This window comes from Haliotis rubra, unplaced genomic scaffold, assembly GCF_003918875.1.
Source record: "Haliotis rubra isolate DU_JTF1 unplaced genomic scaffold, ASM391887v1 Scf1624, whole genome shotgun sequence".
Classification (NCBI taxonomy): domain Eukaryota; kingdom Metazoa; phylum Mollusca; class Gastropoda; order Lepetellida; family Haliotidae; genus Haliotis; species Haliotis rubra.
The window spans coordinates 18,548-46,290 of NW_025765586.1; the positions used below are offsets into that span (position 1 = coordinate 18,548).

Sequence of the window (27,743 nt, forward strand, 5' to 3'; positions counted from 1 at the left end):
GGTTTGGAATACATGACATGTGACATGGCGTTATAGCGTCATATCTTTTGACTGTGGCAGTGTTGCTCAGTGATTGGTCACTTTGAAGTGATTGACTTTCAAGAATAAACAGTTTTAGTTTTAGTCTTTTTTGTTTTAGTCTTAGTTTTTAGTCGTATCCGAAGCTTCTGTTACAGTAGCTCCTACAATCACTGGCTAATCAGGGATTAATTAACATGTGCGAGCCGAGGACTGTCAAAATTGGGCCGACCGGTAAGCTCACTGTCCAAATTAGGACAACTGGCTAGATCAATTACAGAAGTGTGAAATTTCACTGCCAAATTTGGACTGTCAAAATCGGGACTAAACCCTTAAACGCTACAAATGAACACAAGTAACATGCATATGTTGATCACAAGAGAATAGTTGCACTGGATTCAATGGCATTACAATATCAATGACAGTATAAATATGATAGCTGGGTTATAAGCAATACCGTCACATAGTTGACCAAGCACCAAGGCGACGGTCCCGTACAACGATGTGCTATGATTCGCTCAACATCCTTCCTAGCTTAAACGAACAAGATGGGGATTATACCTTAAAATCTGCTGGACAAGTTAGAACTCACCGTTTATAGTACCAATGAGGACGTTAGTAATGAAATTGACGAAAAACAAATGTATAAAGTCTGCGATTTTCGTTTTAGCCTTTTGGTACAAAGATTCATTCCAGTGGCATCACAGTTTTCATCGATGTCCTCACAAATTACACTCATGAGGATTGCAGGCTGAATATTTCTTTGCACCAAGGCCAAATCGAAAAAAGTTAAATATTTCAAGTGTTTCTTTTGTGTTCAAAATGAAGATCTCTCTATCAACTTATTTATACTATACGCTTACAGTTATCTGTAGGAATAATTTAAATTACTTGACATACTTGACATACAGTGACTTTTCAAATTTCTATACGAGTGAGTGATTGAGATTAGTTTTATATTCCGGCTATATGGCGGCGGTCTGTATGTACTCGCGTCTGGATCAGACAATCCAGTGATCAACAGCATGAGCATCGATCTGCGCAATTGGGAACCCATTACATGTGTCAACCAAGACAGCGACCATGACGTCTTATTAATGTGATACTGTCTATATTTGTAATGGGGATTGTGCAGCTGATAAGATAGCAACATTCTTTCCAACGAATGTATATAAGAGGTCCTGTCAGCTGATTGGCACAGGATTCCACCGCTATACCAGTTAACGTGAAAGCAGTAGAAATGAAATGGTTGACACTTTTCGTGTGTATTCTATCAAGCGCAACATGTGATTACACTGTGTCCATTTATCCTGAAATTCTCAAGATTGGGGCCGTTACTCATTTCAACCATGGGCGATGGAATGGTAAGAATGGACTGGACACACCGGCAAGTATTGCTCATGTTACGGAGGTTGGAGCGACGGCAGCCCGATGGTTGAACAGAGATATGGCAGGGGGACTATTTGAGAAGGTAGGACGTATGGATGAATCTGATAGCAGATGGTAGTGATATAATTATCATTTCCTGTACAATTAACTGATCAACATTGTGGTTTTTTAGATATGTGGGTTCTAAGTGAACGCTCTAATGCCGGGAGTATAATTTGAAAGAAATGTCAACTTTATTCGCATATTTCTCAAAATGTGTTTTGCCTTTATGCCCTCTTCATATGTACTTTTAAACAAGTAGGGATATTCAATGAAAGGTGTCACAACTATTGATATTTTATATCATTAATGAGATAAATAGTTTAACATTGTAACGGGAACACCTGCATCACTCGTTGATTGTCAAACAAGTCCAAAGTAAACTTTTAATAACGAAAGAAGTTCACAACACATTGGGAATGCATGGATCTCTAGTAATATTACCTCAAAACTGAATATCATTTATTTTATATTTTTGTTGTTGAAGTTTGAAATGTTCACACGCACGCACGCACGCGCACGCACATTCACATAACAGTTGCATCTAGTAGTTAGTCAGTAGAGTTTTATACTGTCTGTTACAATATTACAGAAGTATGACGAAAATTGATTCTGTGAGGAATGTTTGTGAGATATGGCGTGGTCGACTGAATGCACATTTTATGACGATGTCCTAACACGATGACCAGTGAAGTAATAACTGCACATCTATCAAACTGAACCCACGCCAACTTCTTCCTTGATACTCTCGACTTATGAGGCTATCTATTCCCTGACTCCACCTAACACTGACCATTCAGTTTTTAGATGTGAAGAGGTAACTATGACTAACACTGTATTCCATTTCATGGCAGGCATCTGAAAACCCCAACAAGAAGGGCTACCCTGACCCCAAGTACTTTCAGGCCCATCAACAGGAAATCTGCACCAAATACTTGGATAATATGAATGGATATCACAATCCTGAAGTTGTCATGGAAATAAAGGGTAATTCAGTTTTAACCTTGGTGTGAATGAAAGGTTTCATGTCTGAAATGTGTTCATGAGTGAGGGAGAGGGAGCTACTATACAATTATTGAAGCCGAGGTGAATATCACGTGTCCAAGGTCGATAAATCATTGGATCAACCGAACTGAAGTCAATAATTGTTTTATTATAAGACAAAAGTCGTGAATACCTGTTTTTCTGTGACACAGTCATGAATCTTCGTGGTGTTATGTTGTCTGCCATTTTGATACAGATGGGATGTAACTCTAAACCAACACAGTCACAGGGACGAAGCGATCGCTTCCTTATCTAGCGTGACGCACTCAGTGCGGAGTTCCCAGCTGGATTATCCCAAGTCTACTTTAGCAACGGGATGTGCTTGGATTGTTAAATCAACCTCTCGGGACGAGGCGAGGTTGACATCGCTTAGCGTCAAAGCTGTGATGTAACCAAGTGGGCCAATCAGAAGGGCGGAAATCTACCCGTCATAAAATAAATACAGTTGTACTACGTCAATATTTGCCATTGTTACCCACCTGGTTTGTATCCAGGTATCACATGGCCTCACTGGATGGACACCTCTGCCCACCACGGATTCTTCCCAAACAACATCGATGCTGCTGCTGAGTTCGTCTTTCTGCTGGTCTATGCAGTCAACAAAGGAACCAAAGGACAATCACCTATGTTCTTCGAAGTCATCAATGAACCAGGGAGCCAATGGCGGAACACGAACTGGACTTCCTTCATCATATTTCGTCAGGCTGTTGCTCAGAAAATTAAGGCAAAATACCCCAATATGAAGATCGGAGGTCCAACATTAACTGGAGCTTCTGCATATTTTGATCGTGAAGACTTCAAGATTTTGGAACAAATCAACAGATTTTTTGGACATGGCTCTGACCCATTTAGATTTTCTCTTTTTCTCATTTCATTCCTACACAAGTATGGATGTAAGTGGAGGGACGCATCATTTCCATAGAAACTCTGAGGCCAAGATCTTTGGTCTTCTGGATTTAGTTGAGAGCTACTCTCATAAGAAGAAAGGTTCTCAGTTCAATGTCATTGTGAGTGAATTTGGTCTTGGGCCATTAACAGGAATTGATGAACAGAAGCCATCCACCTTTCTTGACTGGGCGTACATTTATCAACACAATGCCCAGATATTCACCTTTCTACAACGTCGGGATGTCATGAGAAAAGTGGTAGCTTTCTTGCTCACATATACTGAACTTAAAGGGCAAGCAAGCATCAACTACAGCATCCTAGAAGAGAGTCTAAGGGAGTGGATATTGCTCCAAGCTTTGTGGTTCTGGAAGAACTTCTATGACAATGACGTACTTGCGAGTAGACACTCAGTTCCATAACTCCGAGAGAAAGATTGTACCTCACGTTTTAGTTGATCAACGGAACGGCAGCCTCACCATTCTTCTACATAACTACGACCAAAAGCCAAATCATGTAAAGCTCTCTTTCGACAAGGGTTGGTTCCATCCGACAAGTGGAAAGTCCACCTGTGAATATCTGAATGCACAGAAGAAAGCAGCTCTAGCTACAAACCAGCCAGTTCACGTCTCCAACTCCATGGTAACCGTTCCTGCTGAAGCGAGTTGTTACTTCCAGTTCCACACAACCCACAGCTTTGCCCATGCTCCTACTGTGACCCAGAACACCTACTACTCCACCGACATTGTTGTCCCAATTCACAACACCGTCGTCGATGTTAACATTAACGTCCCGAACATTGGCAACCTTGACTTTGTTCGTCTGAGGGTAAGTGTCAGTTTCAGCATGAAGTCTCCCAATCAGAAACTCAAGACAGTGGTTGTAAACTCTCACACCTTAACGTCCTTCTACGGCCTGCAGACCCACAATGGCCCGGAATGAGGCTACAATCTGGGATGTCTTTGAGGTACAACGTCCCCAACAACCTGCTACACCAACACAATAACGACGTCAAACTTAGCTTCTCTGAGACTGGAGGTTATGTGTCAACTGTGGCAGTGATCGTTGGGAATCACTGACGATGTAAAGAAGCCCAATAACTAAATAAATCGAGCCAAAACAGCAGCATACTTACTTCAATTTGTCGGCACTCTGAACAACATGTTATATACAGTAATTCTTAATTTCAAGTTTGTGCGCGCGTTTATGTGAATGTTAAAGAAAACGGCTGAAAAATTTCAGACTATGAAATGATGACAGGTGCCACTGATGGGACAGAATATGCTTAACAATTGACTTTTGCAAAACACCTGGTATCATCGTTAATAGGTGGGTATTGCAGTCAAAAATGTTCAGTATATTGTTTCCATTTTCTTTTCAACACAAATAATATTGCGATGCGGAAGCATATATTGCGATATGTATTGCATTATATTGCAAGACTTATTTTTAAACATAAAACAAGTTATAATCGAGTTAATGCTTGATTTATAATGCAAAAACACAACAAATTAACTATGCTTTATTAAGCTTTAACATCAACCTTTAATCACAACAAAATAAAAATGTAAATAATAATGGGCACAAATGAAACAAGGAAATATCCGAAGATTTCCGAGTGTTACGAATTTTTCCGAATGCAAGTCGAAATACCGGTTTTTGATCAGCGTATCGCAATACGTATCGTTTTCATGTCTGAACCGGTAAATACCGGTAAACCGATTATCTTGCGCAGCCCTAATCGTTAATCAAAGAAACGTGCTCTGTCATCGAATCTCATAATGCCAATCAATCCACTGTCTGGTCCATATTCACCTCCTGCAACAATGGTGAAGGCTGAGTATCCAGGGTGAGAATGATCTCCACACCATTGCTGGTCTTCTTGTAACTTGAGATGTAATGTGAGAGGCAGAATTAGTTCAACTTATATGCCAAAGAAAAAGAATATTCTCCAACACAAAGGGTCAGCAATTGCCCATAGCGTTCAAGTGCTCGAGACGTCTTAATCATATGCAAAGGCTGGTCAGTTTTTCATCTGAACAAATCGGAAATCTATGGTACAAATCAAAACCAGGAATTGCATCGGACATAATTTTTGTCATTGATGCATCAAATTTGGAAATGTCCTCAACATGTCTACCCTGAAACATTTTGAAAGCTATAGGCCTTAATGGCCTTGACAATGAGCAAGTGTGGCGCTCATTGATTTTGCACCGAAAACGATCTTCAAACTTGTGGATGTAGTCAGCTAAAGTCCAGAGTGACGTTATAGACAATTACCAACACGCGATATACTAATACATATCCTCACATGTGCGTAAAATGAACCCACTGTCCTCTACTGAATCTTAAGCAAACAATCTTAAGCAATTACAACAACACTCTCCACTTTAGAAGGAAGATGGTTTGAACACAGTGAGACTTTGACCTTGCCAATTAAACTCTCTTAGTAATAACAAACATTATACAATGTATATGAGAGATACATTTACAAAACAAAACAAAGCACGTTTGCAATTAAAATTAAACATATTCGAACATCTAGATAATGCATCAGTCGTTATGTTATCTTTGCTTAAGATATGCTTGATGTTCAAATCAAATTCGTGCTCCTTTACTGTCCATTGTATGCAGAAAAGTTAGAGGATTAAAATCAGTACACACTTGAACAACAAACAACAGAACGGCAAATTGCTGCAAACTTAAATAATAAAACAGTGTGGCTACTTGACAGGACAGCTATCTCCCCAATGTCACCAGCATCTCTGAGAAAGGTTTGACAAAATTTAAGTCTTTGAGAAAAGAACTATACATGACAATGGCGTGAAACTGCTCTATCCCTTTTGCTCAATGAATTAATTTTTGTCAACAATTGAGTAAGGGTTTAAAGAAAGAGACCAGACATGTGCAGACTAGTTCTGGGAACTGAGGATTTTCAAATAACTTCCTCCTTTAACCAAAGAGCCTGTAACTGACGTTGGCCTATGACATGTCCTCTAACATGTGCCTTGATGTTCCACTAAATTTACTGTCAGCATGGTTTCAGTAAGACTCTTTAAGTCAAGTTACTGACTATTTATTAGATTTCAATACATTAAACTTGGCACTAACCCATTTATACTTAAAAACAGCTGATTCAGCAGATTCCACAAAAACAGATTTTAATTGAATCGAGGGGATATCCCAAATCACTCACAGTGTCGTGTTTCCAAATGCTTGGAACAGAAGTGTTATTTGCCCTCTCTCCAAATCTGGCCAAATGATGCCAACCACTACTTCATCTACTGATACCAGTGAAAGAGTGAGTTTCATTTTACGCCACACTGAGCAATATTCAGCTATATGGCGGCGGTCTGTAAATAAACGCGTCTGGACCAGACAATCCAGAGATCAACAGCATGAGCATCGATCTATGCGATTGGGAACCGATGACATGTGTTAACCAAGTCAGCGAGCCTGACCAACCGATCCTGTTAGTCGCTCTTACGACAAGCATGGGTTACTGAAGATCAGTTCCAACCCGGATCTTCGCGGGTTCGACTGATACCATGTGTAGAATATGTACTTCCATTCGTAACTCAGGACTGCCGATTTGTTTGTGATAAATATAGGATAATTAATGAACGACAAACAGACTTTAGACCGAACTGCTCAACTATTGGTAATATATTTAGCTAACAATAATACAGAGACTAGTATATGCAGGCCAACAAGGGGAGACTTTACTGCCTCTTTGTCAATTTCTCAAAAGCACGTGACAGGATCAGTCATGATATCAGGGTTTAAATGCCTTTATTAAAAAAAGCCAAAGTTTAAATCTCTCTTAACGTTGAACGTTATATAAATGCTTTTTATCCACTCAGTTAAACATGATTTTGTCACGCTTGTCACAGTGCCAACTAAACATCGAATTGCAAACAAATTCCATATAATAATATGGTCCATCACGTTGACATGGGCGGATGCGTCATGTCAGATCTGGACATTGTGGTATTCGCCCATATGAACTACCTTGTACTCCCATTTTCAAAATAATTCAATTCTCCATATGTAGAGATTCTTTAGTTTTTGTTCAGTATATTACTATGTGACTATTATAGAAATTTAATTTACGTGATGCACTAATAGATAAGTACGTTACTTCCATTTCTTAACATTATTTAATCGTAATTAATGATATGTACAACACTGTTGTTTTCCCCTATAAAACCTCAGCAACTAAAGCAAAACGTAGTGTCAACTACATATACTATATAATTCAACGTTTTGCGTTTGTAACTCTTCTAAAAACATTTTCTGTATATAGTAATATATACAATCATCAGTTTGCATATATATTTCTACTTGAGTAAATCATATGTACACCTGCCATATGTAGGTATGGCCTTTTTCTGAATACAATGTCTGTCTGTCTACCCACCAAATTAGCAAAAAGGCACCCTGGTAAAGTCTCCTCAGAAAACGGCAACATACCACCCAAGATGGGGAACAAAAAAACAACCAAAGCAAAAATAGTAATGGGCTTAACACTGCAACTGTGGCATTTTGCTGACAGCAAACCTTTGCTAGCAATGGGTACGAAAGATAGTTCTCTTTCAGCACAACAAACTGTCATGTCTGTTTTACAAAAGCAAGAAAGTCAGTAATAATGATATTCATTTAGCAGCAACATTAGTCAATCTTCCAAAATAGGCTAGATGTCCAGTCTTGGCTAGATATCCAGGGTGATAATATGATCTCACACAACCGCTGGGTTTGATGTAATGTTACGAGCTTGAGGCAGGTGCTTCCCCCTTCATGAAGTATTGGACAGCTTCCAGAAATGTATCTGCAGGAACAGTCCTGCTGATGTAGAAGATTCCAGGCAACTCTTGACACCCAAACCAGCTAAATATAGTGACATGCACACCAGTATCCTGTCCTGAACGGAAATATTGTGCTACCATTAACTGTATACTAGCTTGCCTCACAGAATGTGAATTTTCAGATCTAAATACGAATTAGCTTTAAGCTAACGCTGGAGTTCTTTCACGGATAAAAAGACTATAGTTACGGTGAGGAGTGTGCAGCTGATAAGATAGCAACATTCTTTCCTATATATGTCAGAAAAGTGGCACTGATTGTCTGGTTTGGCAAAATATCTATTTTAAAGGCAGTAGAGATGAAATGGCTGACACTTTTCGTGTGTATACTATCAAGCGTAAGATGTGATTACACCGTGTCCATTTATCCTGAAATTCTCAAGATTGGGTCAGTTACTCATTTCAGACACTCGCGATGGAATGGTAAGAATGGACTGGACAGCCCCACAACTATTCCTTATGTGAAGAAAGTTGGCGCAACAGCAGCCAGATGGTTGAACAGAGATTTGAGAAATGGACTATTTGAACAGGTAAGACGTTATATTACTATAGTATTGATAATGTAGAATAAAATCAAACTTCCTCACCCACCCAAGACGTACAGGCTGACAAACTAACCCTCCTAAATTATTCATGTCAGGCAGCTGAGAACGCCCTTAAAATGGCTCAATTACTCATTCACCCAATCCCACTTACTGACTCGTTCTAGACATACAAGAAGGATATCTAACCTTCTATCACGTTTCATGGCAGGCACCTGAGGACCTCCACAAGAAGGGCTATCCTGACCCGAAGTACTTCGAGGCGAATCAAAATAAAATCAGCTACAATTACCTAAACGTTATGAATGGATACGGCGACCCTGAAATGGTCATGGAAGTAAAAGGTATTTCAATGGAGTGTGTCTCGGGATATCGATATAGAAGATAGAGATCGATAATCGTTAACTAACTTGATTATCGATAAATATCGGATAAGTTACTTTCAGCAAAGATGAAAAAAATATCAGAAAGAGTGAGTGAGTTTAGTTTTATGCCGCACTCAGCAATATTCCAGTTATATGGCGGTAGAAAGAAATGAATATATGTCAAACCTCTGGTGAATATGTGTCACACCTCTGGTTAATATGTCACACCTCTGGTGAATGTATGTCACACCTCTGGTGAATATGTCACACCTCTGGTGAATATGTCACACCTCTGGTGAATATATGTCACACCTCTGGTGAATGGCGACATGTTTATGCTGGGTTACTAACGAGCAGCGTCCTGAACACAATTTAGAAACAGACCATGATTAAAAACCTAACTTTGTGTATTGTGTGAGTAAACTAAAACTTTAAGGTTTATGTCCGATATCATCGATTACACTATCTTCATATCGATAGTCTTTGATAATTTTTCCCTGACGATATTTCCGATTATCGATATTTTAGCCAGCCCTATAGTGCCATGTGATTCTAATTTTCTGTAATCGGAAAAAACTAATCTAATGTGTATGGGTAGGTACTGTGAGTGGTGATGGATATATTTCCTACACTAGTACACCTATGAAGCTTTTCTTTGCCCCTGTGATGAGCCAGCATATTGCTAAACAGTCAATAAGCTGACGACTGGGAACATACCTAATTTTGAGATTTTGAAGAATGTAATTAGTTTGAAGAACTGAAAATTGATTTCACAAATAATTTTTCTTGCAAGGTCAGTGATTGGTCAATGCGACAGTGACCACAAGCCATATACTGTAGTTCCCATGAAGAGTGTTCTTGTCCGCTGGCTTTGTGTTGTCGAGAAACCTACTTAGTTTATGATAAATCATAATATGCCTTATATGTTTGACGTTGTTCATAGAAGGGGACACATGTTCGCTGTCTCAGATGTAACTGGGATAGCAAAGAACAACAGAATGTTACAGAATCATGCCAAATATCAAACTTCCAGTTTCCACGCCCGTGAAGATGCAGCTTCCAATTTATTCTGTGGTAAACACACGAGGCCCTATTTTCCACCACTAGTGTGAAACGCCTTGAATATAGCTAGATGTGCCATATAAAGTGGTCAATACACATTCGTATGTATGTTTCTCTTCGGTTAGCCTTTTAAGCCCATCTTAAGACTCCCAACGAAAATTACCGATCAAAATTCCTTTACATTGCATAAAATTATACGGGATCTAAGAGCGGTTCAAACAGGTGTTGATGGACGATAAACGGTCCTAATTTTCAAATAACGACCAAGGTTATTTATTCAATTATATTGAATGACTGTTTCGAAATGTCAATTCCCATTCTTGTCAAGAAAGCTTAAAACTACATTTAAGAGTGACCTAGCTTTTACGAAAGTCTGAATGCACAGTCATATGTCCATAAGACTCTGTTAATTGAAAAAACATTAAGAACGGTAGAGCGTTGAGTTTTGATTCTCAATAGTTTCAGCAATTACAATCCATGTTTCTAATCTGTGTATACAGTATTAAATATATTGCTTGTTGACGAATAAGCTGCAATATTTTCATAGTTTAATCAGTTGTTAAAAAGGGAGTTAAACCCAACTCTCTCGAATTCACAGGCCTGTTGTTTTATATTCAGGGTTGAACTGGCCTCACTGGATGGACACCTCTGCCCACCACGGATTCTTCCCCAACAACATCGATGCTGCTGCTGAGTTCGTCTTTCTGCTGGTCGACACAGTCAACAAAGGAACCAAAGGACGAGCACCTACATTCTTCGAAATCATCAATGAACCCGACGCTCAATGGCAGAACACAAACTGGACTTCCTTCATCAAATTTCATCAGGCTGTTGCTCAGAAAATTAAGGCCAAATATCCCCATATGAGTGTTGGTGGTCCAACGTTAACTGGAGCTTCCCTTCTGTTTGACCGTTATGACTTTAGGAATTGGAAACGATATGCAGACTTTTTAGATATGGGTCTCCACCATTTAGATTTTTTCTCATTTCATTCCTATGCAAGTTTGGTCGTAAATGGAGAGTCGCACCATTTCCATGGGAGCTCCGAAGCTAAGCTCTTTGGACTTATTGACCTGGTCGAGAGCTACTCTCACAAGAAGAAAAATAAATTCTTAGATATCATTGTCAGTGAATTTGGTCTTGGTCCAGTATCAGGACTTAATGTACAGAAACCATCCACCTTTCTTGACTGGGCATATATTTATCAACACAATGCCCAGATATTCACCTTTCTACAACGTCGGGATGTCATGAGAAAAGCTGGTAGCTTTCTTGCTCACATATACTGAACTTAAAGGGCAAGCAAGCATCAACTACAGCATCCTAGACAAGACCCACAAGGAGAGGGATATTGCTCAAGCTTTCAGGTTCTGGAAGAACTTCTATGACACAATGACATACTTGCGAGTAGACAGTCAGTTCCATAACTCCGAGAGAAAGATTGTACCTCACGTTTTAGTTGATCAACGGAACGGCAGCCTCACCATTCTTCTACATAACAACGACCAAAAGCCAAGTCATGTAAAGCTCTCTTTCGACAAGGGTTGGTTCCATCCGACAAGTGGAAAGTCCACCTGTGAATATCTGAATGCACAGAAGAAAGCAACTCTAGCTACAAACCAGCCAGTTCACGTCTCCAACTCTATGGTAACCGTTCCTGCTGAAGCGAGTTGTTACTTCCAGTTCCACACAACCCACAACTTTGCCCATGCTCCTACTGTGACCCAGAACACCTACTACTCCACCGACATTGTTGTCCCAATTCACAACACCGTCGTCGATGTTAAAGTAAACGTCCCGAACATTGGCAACCTTGACTTTGTTCGTCTGAGGGTAAGTGTCAGTTTCAGCATGAAGTCTCCCCATCAGAAACTAAAGACGGTGATTGTGAACGGTCACTCCTTGGCGTCCTTCTACGGTCTACAGACCCACAATGGCCCGGATGAGGCTACTGTGTGGGAGGTCTTTGAGTACAACGTTCCCAACAACCTGCTACACCAACACAACAATGACGTCAAACTGAGCTTCGCTGAGTCTGGAGGTTATGTATCAACTGTGGCAGTGATCGTTGGAAGTCACTGACGGTTATTCATGTAAGGAATCCCACTGATTGAATAAATCTTAATATTATAAAAACTGAATATTTGTACTAACTTTTTCACACCATGAAATACATATTATATGTAGCAAGTACATCTAGATACATGTACGACATTGGTTATGAGTGTTGAAGGTGTTGAATGTATACACTATGAATGGCACGTACCTGAAAAACTGATATTGATATTAATGCCAGTGCCAAGACTTGTTCTAAATCATTAAAAAAAACCAATTCACCCAAAGTGAGTGCAAAAATACTCAGATACATAGGGAGTGGTCATGCAGTCTTGATCTCTTTGATGGTCACATGCAACGCAAAACACAATTTTGCAGATTCTGATACCTTTCGGTATGGACTTGGACTTTCGATATGATGAAACCCCCCCCCGCGAAATCGGATGTTCAAACGATTCACTAAATTCACCCCACCTGGGGTGAAAAGTGGTTTCAACGGCTGTTCTGCGCTGCGCTTATAGTGCATGCGCAGTGAATAGGTTCGCGCAGCTTAAAGCGGGATGCCCGAATTGTAAAGTCGTGAGCAGCAGTAGTCTAATCTTAGTTGTGTACACAAACAACAAATAGTAAACAATCTACTTGTTACATAAAAGAACCTTGTTAAGGATCTAGATCTACTCAGTTATGTGTCAACCAGTGAGTTGTTCGACATTTCAAGACGGAAGACCTTCACTGTCGGTGAGTACTCAGAGAAGGCTTTGATGTGAGCTATTTTTCGAATGTATTGTTGTTATTTCACAGGCGCGAGCTTTTTATATGTTATGACAATAGATTACCGATTTAACTGTGTATATAATTTCATTTGACTATTTCACCACACGTTCTTCTTACCGAGTCACTTTCGATACTTAAAAGCACGTCAATATTTAGCATTGTCAGAATTTCTAACTGTGATATAGATATGCCTCTGTCACAGACAAAACTCAATGTCTGTTTTATTGACACCTGTGTGTCTGCCTGCCTGTCTGCTAATGATAATATACAATATACAACTTCCATCACTAACCACAGGCAATTTGAACTAAACACCTATCAGGCTTTTCACCATAAAAAAAACGCATTGATTTATGGCTCGTGCACCCGAGTTCTGTCTCTGTCGCATTATGTAATTACACAGACAGGCAAGTGTGATAATTGTACACATGACATCTTATGATGTTTGTTGATTGCAAAATGTTATACACAAAAATAAGCATGTATTTACAAAACCCAACATTTTTATACACACACAAAGAGCCCTGAGTGTATCGGCAAAGGAACCAGCCAATGAAAGACTTCATTACACTTAAGTGCACGCCCACCCGCTCTGACTGGATTCGGTATCCTGGGTGCTTCGTTTCGAGTGAAGTAAACCCTAGTACCAAATATTGCACTTTTGATTTGCGATTGTACGCTTATAATTTTGTTTATTTTTTTTTTTTCATAATCAGCAATGTATTTTATATGTCATGAATAAATGATAATTGTGTTTTAACTATGTTTATGTTTTTGGTTGCATCTAAGCTTTAAGTGAATGAGTCTTATTCATTTACCTCTTTGATGAAGTCCACAGGCTTGAACATGCATATTACAGCCAAGGAGAACAAGATATCAATATGTAGATCCCGCATTGGAACTTTTCTTAAATATTTCGTCCTGACATAGTTTTTTATATGTTTGGCACCGAATAAGGGATTCCACATCTGAAGTTCCCCCTAGCAAAATATGGTGGTCGTAAGAGGCCAAATCTGTTGGGTACTCAGGCTCTGTGGCACTGTTTATGGTGTGTCAACATACAATGCTCATAATATGATTCAGTGGATTGCCTTGTCCACCCTTTCTTAACAGACCGTCATTAAAAAGGTGGAATACACCATGCACACAAGCATGACATGTTCACCGTTGGAATGACAATAAGTCATGCACATGGGCATGGAATGTTCTAAATATCCTTCGTTTACTGTTTAATACCTTATGTACCTATGTTCTTGTGTATCGTAAGGGGCGGAGGGTAGCCTAGTGGTTAAAGCGTTTGCTTAGACCCGAAGACCCGGGTTCGATTCCCTACATGGGTACAATGTGTGTGACGCCATTTCTGGTGTCCCCGCCGTGATATTGTTGGAATATTGCTGAAAGCGGTGTAAAACCATACTCACTCACTCACTCACTTTATCGTAACGTTCTTGAATGCAGCAGTCAGAAGAACAACAACCATATTACACTAGCTCTTATTTGAGATGCATAAGTTTTATTTCCAATTTGTTTGACCGTTATTACTTTAGAAATTGGAAACGGTGTGCAGAACCTTTTGGACATAGTTCTAACCATTTAGATATTTAGACTTACATCCTACACAAGTATGGATGCAAGTGGAGGCTCACACCATTTCCATGGCAGTTCTTATGTATTATAGCGTTCTTAAATGCTGCAGTCAGAAAACTACAACAATTTTACACCAGCTCTTATTTGTGGTACACAGTTTATATTTCTTAGTCTGATAGGTTTGGTGTTTGTACACTAAACTGAATTAATGGCAGTTAGCCAAAGTCATGATGTTTGAACCTGGTAAAGTAAATGCAGAATAATACATCTACAAAATCATACAAGAGGAATCTATGTTTTCAAATTCAAGTGCAGTCATTATAGGCATAAGGGCTTGGTTGTGTCTTTTACCAACTAATATGATAAGAATTGTTACACATTTGAAATTTTCCACACTGCGCATGTCAGCTTGGCACAAGAATCTCTCCAAGAAGTTACCGATGCCCTTATGAGTGATGTACTGTGATGCCTGCCTGTTTTGTCCCTGATGAGACGTTGGAAGGTGGCTGGATCCTGTTTGAGAAAGAAAGACAGAACTGGAGTCAGAAAGGTTGAAATGAACTTTGCAGGCTAGGTCAGTGGAATCTGCCACCACCTAAGCAATGGGTCATACATGCTGACGTAACTGGCATTCTTTCCATGCAGGAGTAGATAATCAGAAATTTCATACGTATATCCAAGATTTTAACTACTGGTTTATCTTTGGCGTCAGGAAGATGCTGAGAATGATGCAGCTGATGATCCATCCTCAGTTAAACTGGAGATTGCAAGTCCTTATGGGCAAGGAAAACGTAACACCAAGTTGAATTGACGTTCCAGAGGTGATGACAGCGATTTACAAACTCATGGACAAGGAAGCTGTCATCGAACTAAACCCAGCAGATCCAGGACTCTGGTTCTTCTCTCTGGTACAACAGAGATCCACTTGAAGATCCTCAACCAGGACTACCTGAGACGACCACCAAAGTTTCGGATGAAGTCTATGTGGGACCTGAGACAGTCGATCTCCATACAGGACCACATGGTCTCCATAGATCTGCAGGATGCTTAGGTATGCATATAACACAGACTCTCAGAAATATCTACGCATTGCTGTTAAGGGAAGACTGTTCCATTTCTTGGTCTTACCAGTTAGAATAGCCATAATTCCGTGGCTCTTTACGATGATAACAGACCCATTAACCTGTGCTGTGCCGTCTCCATCCTTTCTCGCACACCTGGATGTCCCTTTCTTTGCACTCCTCCCTCGTAACAGATAGAGAACTGTGTCAATATTTTAATGATAGTTTTTAAAAAATTTTTTAGGACATAAATTCTGCAAACAAATCACAGAGTTGGTCTGATGTTTTGGTTATGATCAGCGTTTCATTGAGTATTATATGTTATTAGTTTTCGAGTTAGATTGCAATTCATCGGTCCGCTTTTGAGCCAAACGGACTATACACGTGTGAGAACTATCCAATGATATCTAAATGTCAGACGGATTTTCAAAAGGGGTTTCCTTAGCCGTTTCTCAATCACTTAGACCTTTGACATCTGGTCTCTATGACTACAAGTGTCGTCGATTCCAGCAGTTGGGAATCAGATGAGATCATGATTGCAGAATTTCTAATACATCTTAGAAACGACTTACATCTTCTGCATGGACCTTTTGAAGGTTATCGCTTGGCTCTTGCATCAGTCCCACTATTTGGAAAGACCCTATACTTACCAGCATGTTAAGCTCTTTTGAACTGGATGATATCCCCAAAACAGCGAATACATATGAAATGTAATGTAGTACTTTAGTATCATCCGTGCGAACCACTGAACAAAGGAACACTGTCTCATTTTGCTTGGAAGACTGTAGTCCTTATGGTCCTGGCAATAGCTTCAAAGGTGTCAGAGCTGTATGCACGGGATGCCAGGGCCATCACATTCCCTATGAATGCCCCTAGACGTCACGATCAGAGGATTACCTGAGTTCCTGACTAAGAATCAGAAGTATGCCCGTGAGAACGAGTGTCCATTATCCATTCTCTAGCTCCTATGCCAGACAGGGGTTAACGGCACAAGGGGTATAACCTCTTTTGCCGACAGTTGAGTCTAACACCTCAAATGGTAGACTACGACTAAAATGCGAAGAGAGTCATATCCAATCAGAAATAACACTTGTTCCTCCTTGGAATGGACGAGATACGGACCGGGAGTGATGTCATCGTGACGTCATCCGAACTCACTGTGTCATCATCTGATTGATCATTAACCAAGAATTGCATCATAGTCCACCAAGTCATTAAGTACAGCTGCATGAGACTTGAGAGTTGTCAAAACAAGCAAACGCCAGTCTATTTGTCTTATCAAATTTGATTTGTAAGATATATGCTTGTCTTCCTAGTCTAGTCCGGGAAACTCGGCTGTGGGATTCGACTAATCAAGGATGGGCAGGCCTTTAAATCAAGTGTCAGAGGGAAGTATTATCAACAGTGATAATAGGTTTTAGAATACTACCTCTAACACTTGATTTAAAACCTACCCTTCACCGGATTCCCAGAGTACATTTCACTAAATGTCCATTAGGAAAATTAATGAAGTGTCCCGTGCTTACCGGGGGAGTCAACTCCTTCGGATAGCGCATGGGAAGACAATGTGGACGTAAGAAAACACAACTCAATGGATTTTGATTAATTTTATTCAGTTAAACCTGAGGATCAGAAACAAGTTTCTTGAAAAGGTATTCTAATCATTGTTGATAATACTTCAAAATTAATTTCCCCGGCCGCATCATACCAAAAGACGTTAAAATATGGTACTTGTTGGTCCCTGCCTGGCACTCGGCATTAATGGGTACAACAAGGACTGAAGATCAGCTCGAGTCAGTATAATGTGTCTGAGTGGGGTATTCATGCTTCACTGCGGCATGGTATCTCAGTGGGCTAGCACTATAAAACCAGCTTAAGTCTGGGCTAGTACAAGCAGCCGCACATACATATACACACGCATGCACGTCGTCATATGAGCGAAATATTCTCAAGCACCGACGTTAAACCTAATTTCACCTCACCTCACCTCACCTCAAAATTACTAGTATTCCTCTGGGGTCCTAGTTGTACAATAAAAAGCTGATATAATCTCATTAAACTAGTATTTCTCATAAAATATATCTTTTTAGATTCAAATAGAACCAGCTTTTAATCTCACTCGGGTATATTTTAAGGTTTCAAAGTCTATATTTACAGTGGAATTGGGATTGTGCAACCGATAAGATAGCAACATTCTTTCCTATATATGTATATAAGATACAGCCTTGTTAGCTGATTGTCACTGATTCTCTTGTTTGTTGATATATCTATCGTGATAGCAGCAGAGATGAAATATCTTACACTTTTCGTGTGTATTCTATCAACCGCAAGGTGTGATTACACCGTGTCCATTTATCCTGAAATTCTCAAGATTGGGGCCGTTACTCATTTCAACCACGGGCGATGGAATGGTAAGAATGGACTGGACAGCTCAACAACTATTCCTCTTGTCAAGGGAGTTGGCGCAACCGCAGCCAGATGGTTGAACAGAGATTTGGGAAATGGGTTATTTGAAGGTAAGACACATTATATTGTTTCTGAAACTTTAATGAGAATTGTTAATTGTCTTCCCTTAAAATGAGTGTCTTCCCTTGGAAGTTTAGTGCCATACGACCCATGAGGTGCGATTTTTGTTACCATTTTCATTTAAACAGCTGAATTGAAGATGATGTTACCACGGAGTGAATAATAATATCCATGGACATCATACAGCGTGACTGGCTTGATATGGGAGGAATGTTTTATTTGGTGCTTTACAGATCTTTGATGATACCCATGATCAGGTTATGTTGTTCACATGTCCAGAAACCCGAAAGAATGTTTTAGACGAACAGGTTATGTTGTTCACATGGATTGTTACCATAGGTTTCTGGCGTGCTCAACGGACGTAGGGCGGTGGGGTAGCCCCGTGGTTAAAGCGTTGGCTCGTCACGCCGAAGACCCGGGTTCGATTCCCCACATGGGCACAATGTGTTAAGCCCATTTCTGGTGTCCCCCGCCGTGATATTGCTGGAATATTGCTAAAAGCGGCGTTAAACTAAACTCAGTCAGTCAGTCAGTCAAGGGACGTATTTCTGCATTTTGAATTGCTGTGTCAGGGTCAGCGTCACTCCTGCACCCTTTCATTTAATGGCTTATCCCAAAGTTCATTAGATTACCAAACTTATTGTCTCATTTCAGACACACATAATGACTATCTAACCTTCTATCACGTTTCATGACAGGCACCTGAGGACCCCCACAAGAAGGGCTATCCTGACCCGAAGTACTTCGAGGCGAATCAAAATAAAATCAGCAGCAATTACTTAAACGTTATGAATGGATACGGAAACCCAGAAATGGTCATGGAAATAAAAGGTATTTCAACATTAACACCCAAATGAATAAATGGGTGGAGGAATGTCTCTTGAGATAATATACCCCTGCCATACTATAGTTTGGCATGAAATGCATGTGGACCCGTTTTTTTGTAAATATCTCTTCATCCAATGACCCAATCGATCTCAAACTGTGCAAGTGGATGTTTTGTCAGACAACCTAATCACATTGTAAATCGCCGATTTTATGCATTTGTATTAAAGAATCTGTCTATGTAACTGTCAACAAAATAAACAGCAGACCGCAGACTGCTTGCAGAGGTAGGGAGCCAATGACCTGTAACAGCGGCAGTGTTGGGTCATAAAGGTAAAGGCATTTCATGCCAAACTATAATCTTCTGTAGTCGGAAATATGTATATGTTGATTTGTATGCTCTGTACGTGAGAAATGCCAACACTGTTGATTTGCATTGTCCTGGCACCACTCATGCTGACATAGTGCCGGATTTTGCTGTCTGTGTAGGCCTCTTTAAATATACCGATGTGAGTTGGTGTTTCCGGATAGGTCTTCGGACGACAGAATGGCAGTAACCAGAACCAAGCTGACATCTATGTCAACGAATGTGTTCACTTGTGTATGGATGAAACAGATGGCATGTTCTAGCACTACCGGTATTACCGGTTTACCGGTATACCGTAATACGCTTTTCAGAAGATATGTATTGCAATATTTTTTTCAGAACCATAACATATATTTTTTTAGGGACTTATCATGTACAGTCTAAGTAAACTTAGATTCAGTATTATTTGTTACACTGCTATACTGAGTCTAACAAAACCTTGTGGAAGGTCGCGTCAGGTAACCTTTGATGGACCTATGACCGTCCAATCAAAAGCGAGACGGCCGAACGGATTTAACCAGTCAGCCAACGGCTACTATTTAGGGTTCGGCGAGACTTACAAAATGGATTTTCCCGTCCCCGGTCGCCAACACTGATCTCCCAACAAACGAAAATCCGCATAAAACACATATATTTGACCTGCAGTATATGCGCTTTGGGGTTCCTGTTGACATGGTTATCATAAGCTAATATTTCCTCAAGTTGACATGCTTGAATACTGACAAATGCTATTTTCAGCGAATGTTTACCTACTGCTGTGGCGTGCATCACTACGAACCGATCGTACGGAAAATAGCATTCGGAATCGTTCGGGTACAAACTTTTCGAGGTAAAAGGTTCAAAGTTCGCGATTTGGTAAGCTGTGTTCTGATTGGTCAATTGGAAAGGTTACCTGACGCGACCTTCTACTAGGTTCTGTGAGACTCAGTATAGCAGTGTAACGAATAATACTGAGTCTAAGTTTACTTCGGGTAAGTTTACTTAGACTGTTATAATGTAGAAAATAGGATAGGCATGTACAATTAGTGTCACTTACTGTCTAACACTTAATTTCGAATAAGTCGCAATACGTATCGCAATACGGGTACCTGAATCTATTTGCCAATACACAGACCTATCATATCAAAGGTTTTATACACTTGAACGACCAGGCAGAGATGCCGCTTTTCACGATGTGACTGGACAGTATGCTTCACAAGCGTGTGCTGCGTTTTGGCAAACCCTTTCAAACTGAAACCTTGTTTTCATTGCCTGAAGTGTGCTACTAAACAGTGGCATCATCGACATATTATCATCGTCGATAGGTACATCACTATGATGAAATACATTAGGGGTTGCTTAATTAAGTTCCATGTGTATATAACGAGCGGTTGTGTACTTTTTAATCTACGTATTCTCAGCAATTCTATAACCCTTTTCTCATCTGTTATTACGGTGATACTGCTGGATGTTGAGTATTGAATGTATTGCCTGTTGAAATATGACAATTTAATCAACTGTTGAAAGTGGAGTTAGACCCTGCTCACTCTAATTCATAGGTTTGATAATACATATTCAGGTGTGTATTGGCCTCACTGGATGGACACCTCTGCCCACCACGGATTCTTCCCGAACAACATCGATGCTGCAGCTGAGTTCGTCTTCCTGCTGGTCGATGCAGTCAACAAAGGAACCAAAGGACAAGCACCTATGTTCTTCGAAGTCATCAATGAACCAGAAAGTCAATGGAAGAACACGGACTGGAATACCTTTATCAAATTTCATCAGGCTGTTGCTCGGAAAATTAAGGCAAAATATCCCCATATGAGGGTTGGAGGTCCAACGTTAACTGGGGCTTCCATTTTGTTTGATCGTAATGACTTTAGGAATTGGAAACAGTATGCAGACTTTTGGATATGGGTCTCAACAATTTAGATTTTTTCTCATTTCATTCCTACACAAGTATGGATGTAAGTGGAGGCTCACACCATTTCCATGGGAGTTCCGAAGCTAAGCTTTTTGGACTTCTGGATCTAGTTGAGAGCTACTCTCATAAGAAGAAAAATAAATTGTTGGATATTATAGTCAGTGAATTTGGTCTCGGTCCAGTATCAGGACTTGATGTACAGAAGCCATCCACCTTTCTTGACTGGGCATACATTTACCAACACAATGCCCAGATATTCACCTTTCTACAGCGTCGGGATGTCATGAGAAAAGCCGTAGCTTTCCTGCTCACATATACTGAACTTAAAGGGCAAGCAAGTATTAACTATAGCATTCTGGACAAGACCCACAAAGAGAGGGACATTGCCCAAGCTTTCAGGTTCTGGAAGAACTTCTATGATACAATGACATACTTACGAGTAGACAGTCAGTTCCATAACTCCGAGAGAAAGATTGTACCTCACGTTTTAGTTGATCAACGAAACGGCGGCCTAACCATTCTTCTACATAACTACGACCAAAAGCCAAGTCATGTAAAGCTCTCTTTCGACAAGGGTTGGTTCCATCCGACAAGTGGAAAGTCCACCTGTGAATATCTGAATGCACAGAAGAAAGCAACTCTAGCTACAAACCAGCCAGTTCACGTCTCCAACTCCATGGTAACCGTTCCTGCTGAAGCGAGTTGTTACTTCCAGTTCCACACAACCCACAACTTTGCCCATGCTCCTACTGTGACCCAGAAAACGTACTACTCCACCGACATGGTTGTCCCCATTCACAACACCGTCGTCGATGTTAAAGTTAACGTCCCGAACATTGGCAACCTTGACTTTGTTCGTCTGAGAGTTGGTGTCAGTTTCAGCATAAAATCTCCCCATCAGAAACTCAAGACGGTGGTTGTGAACGGTCACTCCTTGACGTCCTTCTATTCTCTGCAGACTCACAGTGGCTCTGGTGAAGACACTGTATGGGAGGTCTTTGAGTACAACGTCCCCAACAACGTTGTACACCAACACAACAACGACGTCAAACTTAGCTTCTCTGAGACTGGGGGTTATGTATCAACTGTGGCAGTGATCGTTGGAAGTCACTGATGGTGATTAGTGTACTGAATCCCAATAACTGAATAAATTCGGTTACAACATAGAAGTTGCACTTTACTTTATTTCAATGTGATGGAATGTGATATAAATCTCACCAAACCATTAAAACTTGTACTGAAATTTGTTACTTCATTAGGTCCATGTAAAATAAAACAAAACATCTGTATGTTTACAGAAATGTTGAAATTTTAAAATTTGCCATTATTGAAATCTATGTAACTGATAAGAAAGGGCTATTAATAACAGTTCAGTTCAGTTCATGTCCATCTGCCTCTCAACAAATGTATGAATTAAAAATTGATCTAACAATAATCATAAACCTCATTTTTATCAAAAGAGTTTCCCAGGGTCACAATTCTCGAAAAGGTGAGGTACAATGACCTTGTCACAATGGTTAAGGTATTAAGGTATCTAGAAAGATTGCTTCACACACGCACACGCACGCACGCACACACACACATTGGTTATCTTTAATCGACCATCAACTCACATTCTGGTGAAAGAAACGTCAGATTTAGGATCCTGTTGGGTACAGACGTCGCGAAAAAAGGACTATTGGGTACAGACGTTTGCCTTATTTATGTTTTGTGCACTTATCCCAATTTCGAGTTATTTAATCATTTGTCGTTCTCATTTGAACCCAAACGGACTATATATCCGAAAAAAGTCAGCAGTATGACTTTGATTAAATACAACAAGACTGCAGACCACCACCAGCCAAATTACTTGGGATCGTAGAGAATTGCTTCTGCTTTCTGCATGATTCCAATCAGGATTAACGCCATCACTTTGGCGATCAGTGGAAAATGGTAACAATGTTAATGGAAGGAACTACTATCCAAACATAAAGACACAATACCAGTACCATGTCGCACTAACACAATCAAAGATAACAAATATTGGAACGTGTGCAATTTTTGTTTTAGCCTTTTGGTACAAAGATTAATTTCCTTACTAATTACAGTCGTGAGGAATTTATGTAGAATCTGTTTGCACAGAAGCCAAATTGAAAATTTTATATATATGTACTTCAAGTGATTCTTTTGGGTATAAAATGTACATTTCTCTATAAACGTATTTATACAATACACTTACAATTATTTGTTGTTTTAATCTAAATCACATCACATATATACGTCTTCCATTAGTGTCTTATTAGTGTAATAGTGTCTATATTTGTAATGGGGATTGTGCAGCTGATAAGATAGCAACATTCTTTCCAACGAAAGTATATAAGAGGTCCTATTAGCTGATTAGCACGGAGTTAATACCTAACGTAAAAGCAGTGGAGATGGAATGGTTGGCACTGTTCGTGTGTCTACTATCAAGTGTAACATGTGATTACACAGTGTCCATTTATCCTGAAATTCTCAAGATTGGGGCCGTTACTCATTTCAACCACGGGCGATGGAATGGTAAGAATGGACTGGATTCACCGGCAAGTATTGCTCATGTTAAGGAGGTTGGAACGACGGCAGCTCGATGGTTGAACAGAGATATGGCAGGGGGACTATTTGAGAAGGTAGGACATTGATGTACTGGATAAGCACATGGTAGCGGTATAGTTATTTTCTTATTTATGTACATTTAACTGATCAACATTGTGGTTTTAGATATGTGGATTCTAAGCGAATGCTTCTATGCCGGGAGTACAATTTGAAACCAGACGTCAGCATGTAGATTCTCTTATTTCTCAAAGTTTGTTTTTTGCCTTTATGCCCTCTTGATATGAATGATTAAGCAAGCAGGGGTATTCAATAAAAATGTCCCACAACTATTGATATTTTATATCATTAATGAGATAAATAGTTTAACAGTATCACAGAAACATCTGACTGAGATTTGCATTCATCGTTGAACGTCACATGACCATAGATTGTGTTCTTAGAGTGGCCAAAACGCCATACTGTCCATCAGGTCCTTTCCTATGAAAAGCAAAACCCATTAATATCGGGTGAATCCACCTCTGTTCTCCTCAAGAAAATCCCCCCATTCAACGATGCATATTCCTAATGAAACTTCTAATATCAACTTAGTTCAATTCATCCAATTCAATTTTAATCAATCCGAATACATAACGTTGGTCCAACGACGATTGACTTAATCCTGCCGTTCTTGACACACCGACGTCTTGCAGTAATATGAGATTCCGCATTATTAACCCTGTGTCCTCTCATAACATCGGTGTTTTCCCTGAAGCTCATCTCCGATTTGAGAGGCACTTTGACCACAAACCAAACAGCCCGTCTTGTGCGGCAGTTGCTGCCCTCGGTTGTGTCATCAACATTGTTCACGCTATCGTAACAGGATGGCCAATGACGTAATAATTACACATATTGCAGTGAGTGAGTTTAGTCTTACGCCGTACTCAGCAATATTCCAGCTATGTGGTCTGTAAAAAATCGTGTGTGGACCAGACCATCCAGTGATCAACAGCATGAGCATCGATCTGCGCAATTGGGAACCGATGACATGTGTCTGACCACCCGATCCCGTTAGTGACCTCTTACGACAAGCATGGGTCACTGAAGGCCAGTATTCTAACCCGGACCTTCACGGGTCACACATAGTGCATTGAACTTTGAACTGATATTATACCACTTTCATCATTGACACTGTTGACTATATCCTGTCTCAACTAACACTGAAACATTCAGCAAAACCATTGTTACCAGCCACAATGTTTTTAAATGTGATGAGGTAACTATGAATAACTAAGACTGTATTCCATTTCATGGCAGGCATCTCAAAACCCCAACAAGAAGGGCTACCCTGACCCCAAGTACTTTCAGACCCATCAAAAGGAAATCTGCACCAAATACTTGGACAATATGAATGGATATCACAATCCGGAAGTTGTCATGGAAATAAAGGGTAATTCAGTTTTTTATCTTGTTTAAATTAAAGACAATTTCTTAAATATGTTAAAATATTTGCAGAAGGTTGAGAATACAAGCATGTCTTTCATTATCCAATGGAAAGATTGTATAGCTGAGAGGAATGGTTACGGTGGAATTAAACAAATTCCACAATTGACAAGCGGAAAATTTTGTTTAAGATTCTCACGATTAAAATGGGGATATTACATGTAAAACAAACTGTGTTTGAGATCGGGATCGGGAAGTAGCTCCACACACACCACCACACCACACATCATCACCACATACACAGCACAACCACACACACACACACACACACCACCACCACACCACACACACCACCACACACACATTACCACACACACACACACCACACACACACCACCACACACACACCACCACACACACACACACACACACACACACACACACACACACACACACACACACACACACACACACACACACACACACACACACACACTCACACACACTCTCTCTATACCTACATGTCTCTATTCATATAAACAACTATCAGAGAAAGAAGAGGGAGGGCTACAAACAGTTGCCTTATGTCTATTGGTGTTATCGTTACCCACCTGGTTTGTATCCAGGTGTCACTTGGCCTCACTGGATGGACACCTCTGCCCACCACGGATTCTTCCCGAACAACATCGATGCTGCAGCTGAGTTCGTCTTCCTGCTGGTCGATGCAGTCAACAAAGGAACCAAAGGACAAGCACCTATGTTCTTCGAAGTCATCAATGAACCAGAAAGTCAATGGAAGAACACGGACTGGAATACCTTTATCACATTTCATCAGGCTGTTGCTCGGAAAATTAAGGCAAAATATCCCCATATAAGGGTTGGTGGTCCAACGTTAACTGGAGCTTCCATTTTGTTTGATCGTAATGACTTTAGGAATTGGAATCGGTATGCAGACTTTTTGGATATGGGTCTCAACAATTTAGATTTTTTCTCATTTCATTCCTACACAAGTATGGATGTAAGTGGAGGCTCACACCATTTCCATGGGAGTTCCGAAGCTAAGCTTTTCGGACTTCTGGATCTAGTTGAGAGCTACTCTCACAAGAAGAAAAATAAATTGTTGGATATTATAGTCAGTGAATTTGGTCTCGGTCCAGTATCAGGACTTGATGTACAGAAGCCATCCACCTTTCTTGACTGGGCGTACATTTACCAACACAATGCCCAGATATTCACCTTTCTACAGCGTCGGGATGTCATGAGAAAAGTGGTAGCTTTCCTGCTCACATATACTGAACTTCAAGGGCAAGCAAGTATCAACTATAGCATTCTGGACAAGACCCACAAAGAGAGGGACATTGCTCAAGCTTTCAGGTTCTGGAAGAACTTCTATGATACAATGACGTACTTGCGAGTAGACAGTCAGTTCCATAACTCCGTGAGAAAGATTGTACCTCACGTTTTAGTTGATCAACGGAACGGCAGCCTTACCATTCTTCTACATAACTACGACCAAAAGCCAAGTCATGTAAAGCTCTCTTTCGACAAGGGTTGGTTCCATCCGACAAGTGGAAAGTCCACCTGTGAATATCTGAATTCACAGAAGAGAGCAACGCTGGCAACAAACCAGCCAGTTCACGTCACTAACTCCATGGTAACCGTTCCTGCTGAAGCGAGTTGTTTCTTCCAGTTCCACACAACCCACAACTTTGCCCATGCTCCTACTGTGACCCAGAACACCTACTACTCCACCGACATTGTTGTCCCCATTCACAACACCGTCGTCGATGTTAAAGTTAACGTCCCGAGGATTGGCAACCTTGACTTTGTTCGTCTGAGAGTTGGTGTCAGTTTCAGCATGAAGTCTCCCCATCAGAAACTCAAGACGGTGGTTGTGAACGGCCACACCCTGACGTCCTTCTACGGTCTACAGACCCACAGCGGCCCTGGTGAAGACACTGTATGGGAGGTCTTTGAGTACAACGTCCCCAACAACGTTGTACACCAACACAACAACGACGTCAAACTTAGCTTCTCTGAGACTGGGGGTTATGTATCAACTGTGGCAGTGATCGTTGGGAATCACTGAGTGTTCAACATGCAAGTTATCCTAATAACTGAATAAATATTTTCAAAACCTCAATAGTTATACTCAAATATATCACCAAGTGAAGTGCAATTGGGGAGTGAATGAGTTTAGTTTTACGCCGCTTTTAGCAATATTCCAGTAATATCACGGCGGGGCTTGACATGCTGTGGCCATGTGGGGAATCTGAAGTACAAACAATCAATACTACATCTGTTAGTCTTTCAATCATAATGGACGACCATAGCTTGTAAATAACATTTCTAAAACCCTTCTTCATTGTTTTTTTTGTTTTCTGTTTGTTGTTTAACCCCCCACTCAGCAATATTCCAGCTGTATGGCGGCATTCTGTAAATAATC

General features: G+C 40.3%; 3 protein-coding genes across 3 annotated transcripts; all 3 read left to right on the forward strand.

Moving 5' to 3' along the window:
- The first annotated feature begins 1,237 nt into the window (after positions 1 to 1,237).
- On the forward strand, positions 1,238 to 22,473 carry LOC124271702. The gene is made up of 4 exons (XM_046706863.1): positions 1,238 to 1,489; positions 2,301 to 2,433; positions 2,985 to 3,323; positions 21,297 to 22,473. The coding sequence occupies exons 1-4, from the start codon at positions 1,259 to 1,261 to the stop codon at positions 21,392 to 21,394; spliced, it is 801 nt and encodes a 266-aa protein (XP_046562819.1). The 5' UTR covers positions 1,238 to 1,258; the 3' UTR covers positions 21,395 to 22,473.
- On the forward strand, positions 8,534 to 11,717 carry LOC124271701. The gene is made up of 3 exons (XM_046706862.1): positions 8,534 to 8,767; positions 8,991 to 9,123; positions 10,825 to 11,717. Exons 1-3 carry the CDS (start codon positions 8,537 to 8,539, stop codon positions 11,493 to 11,495), a joined length of 1,035 nt encoding a protein of 344 aa, XP_046562818.1. The 5' UTR covers positions 8,534 to 8,536; the 3' UTR covers positions 11,496 to 11,717.
- Positions 22,474 to 23,702: 1,229 nt separating the features above from the next.
- Positions 23,703 to 27,440, forward strand: LOC124271699 (beta-porphyranase A-like). The gene is made up of 3 exons (XM_046706860.1): positions 23,703 to 23,952; positions 25,172 to 25,304; positions 25,924 to 27,440. The coding sequence occupies exons 1-3, from the start codon at positions 23,722 to 23,724 to the stop codon at positions 27,384 to 27,386; spliced, it is 1,827 nt and encodes a 608-aa protein (XP_046562816.1). The 5' UTR covers positions 23,703 to 23,721; the 3' UTR covers positions 27,387 to 27,440.
- Positions 27,441 to 27,743: the final 303 nt, after the last annotated feature.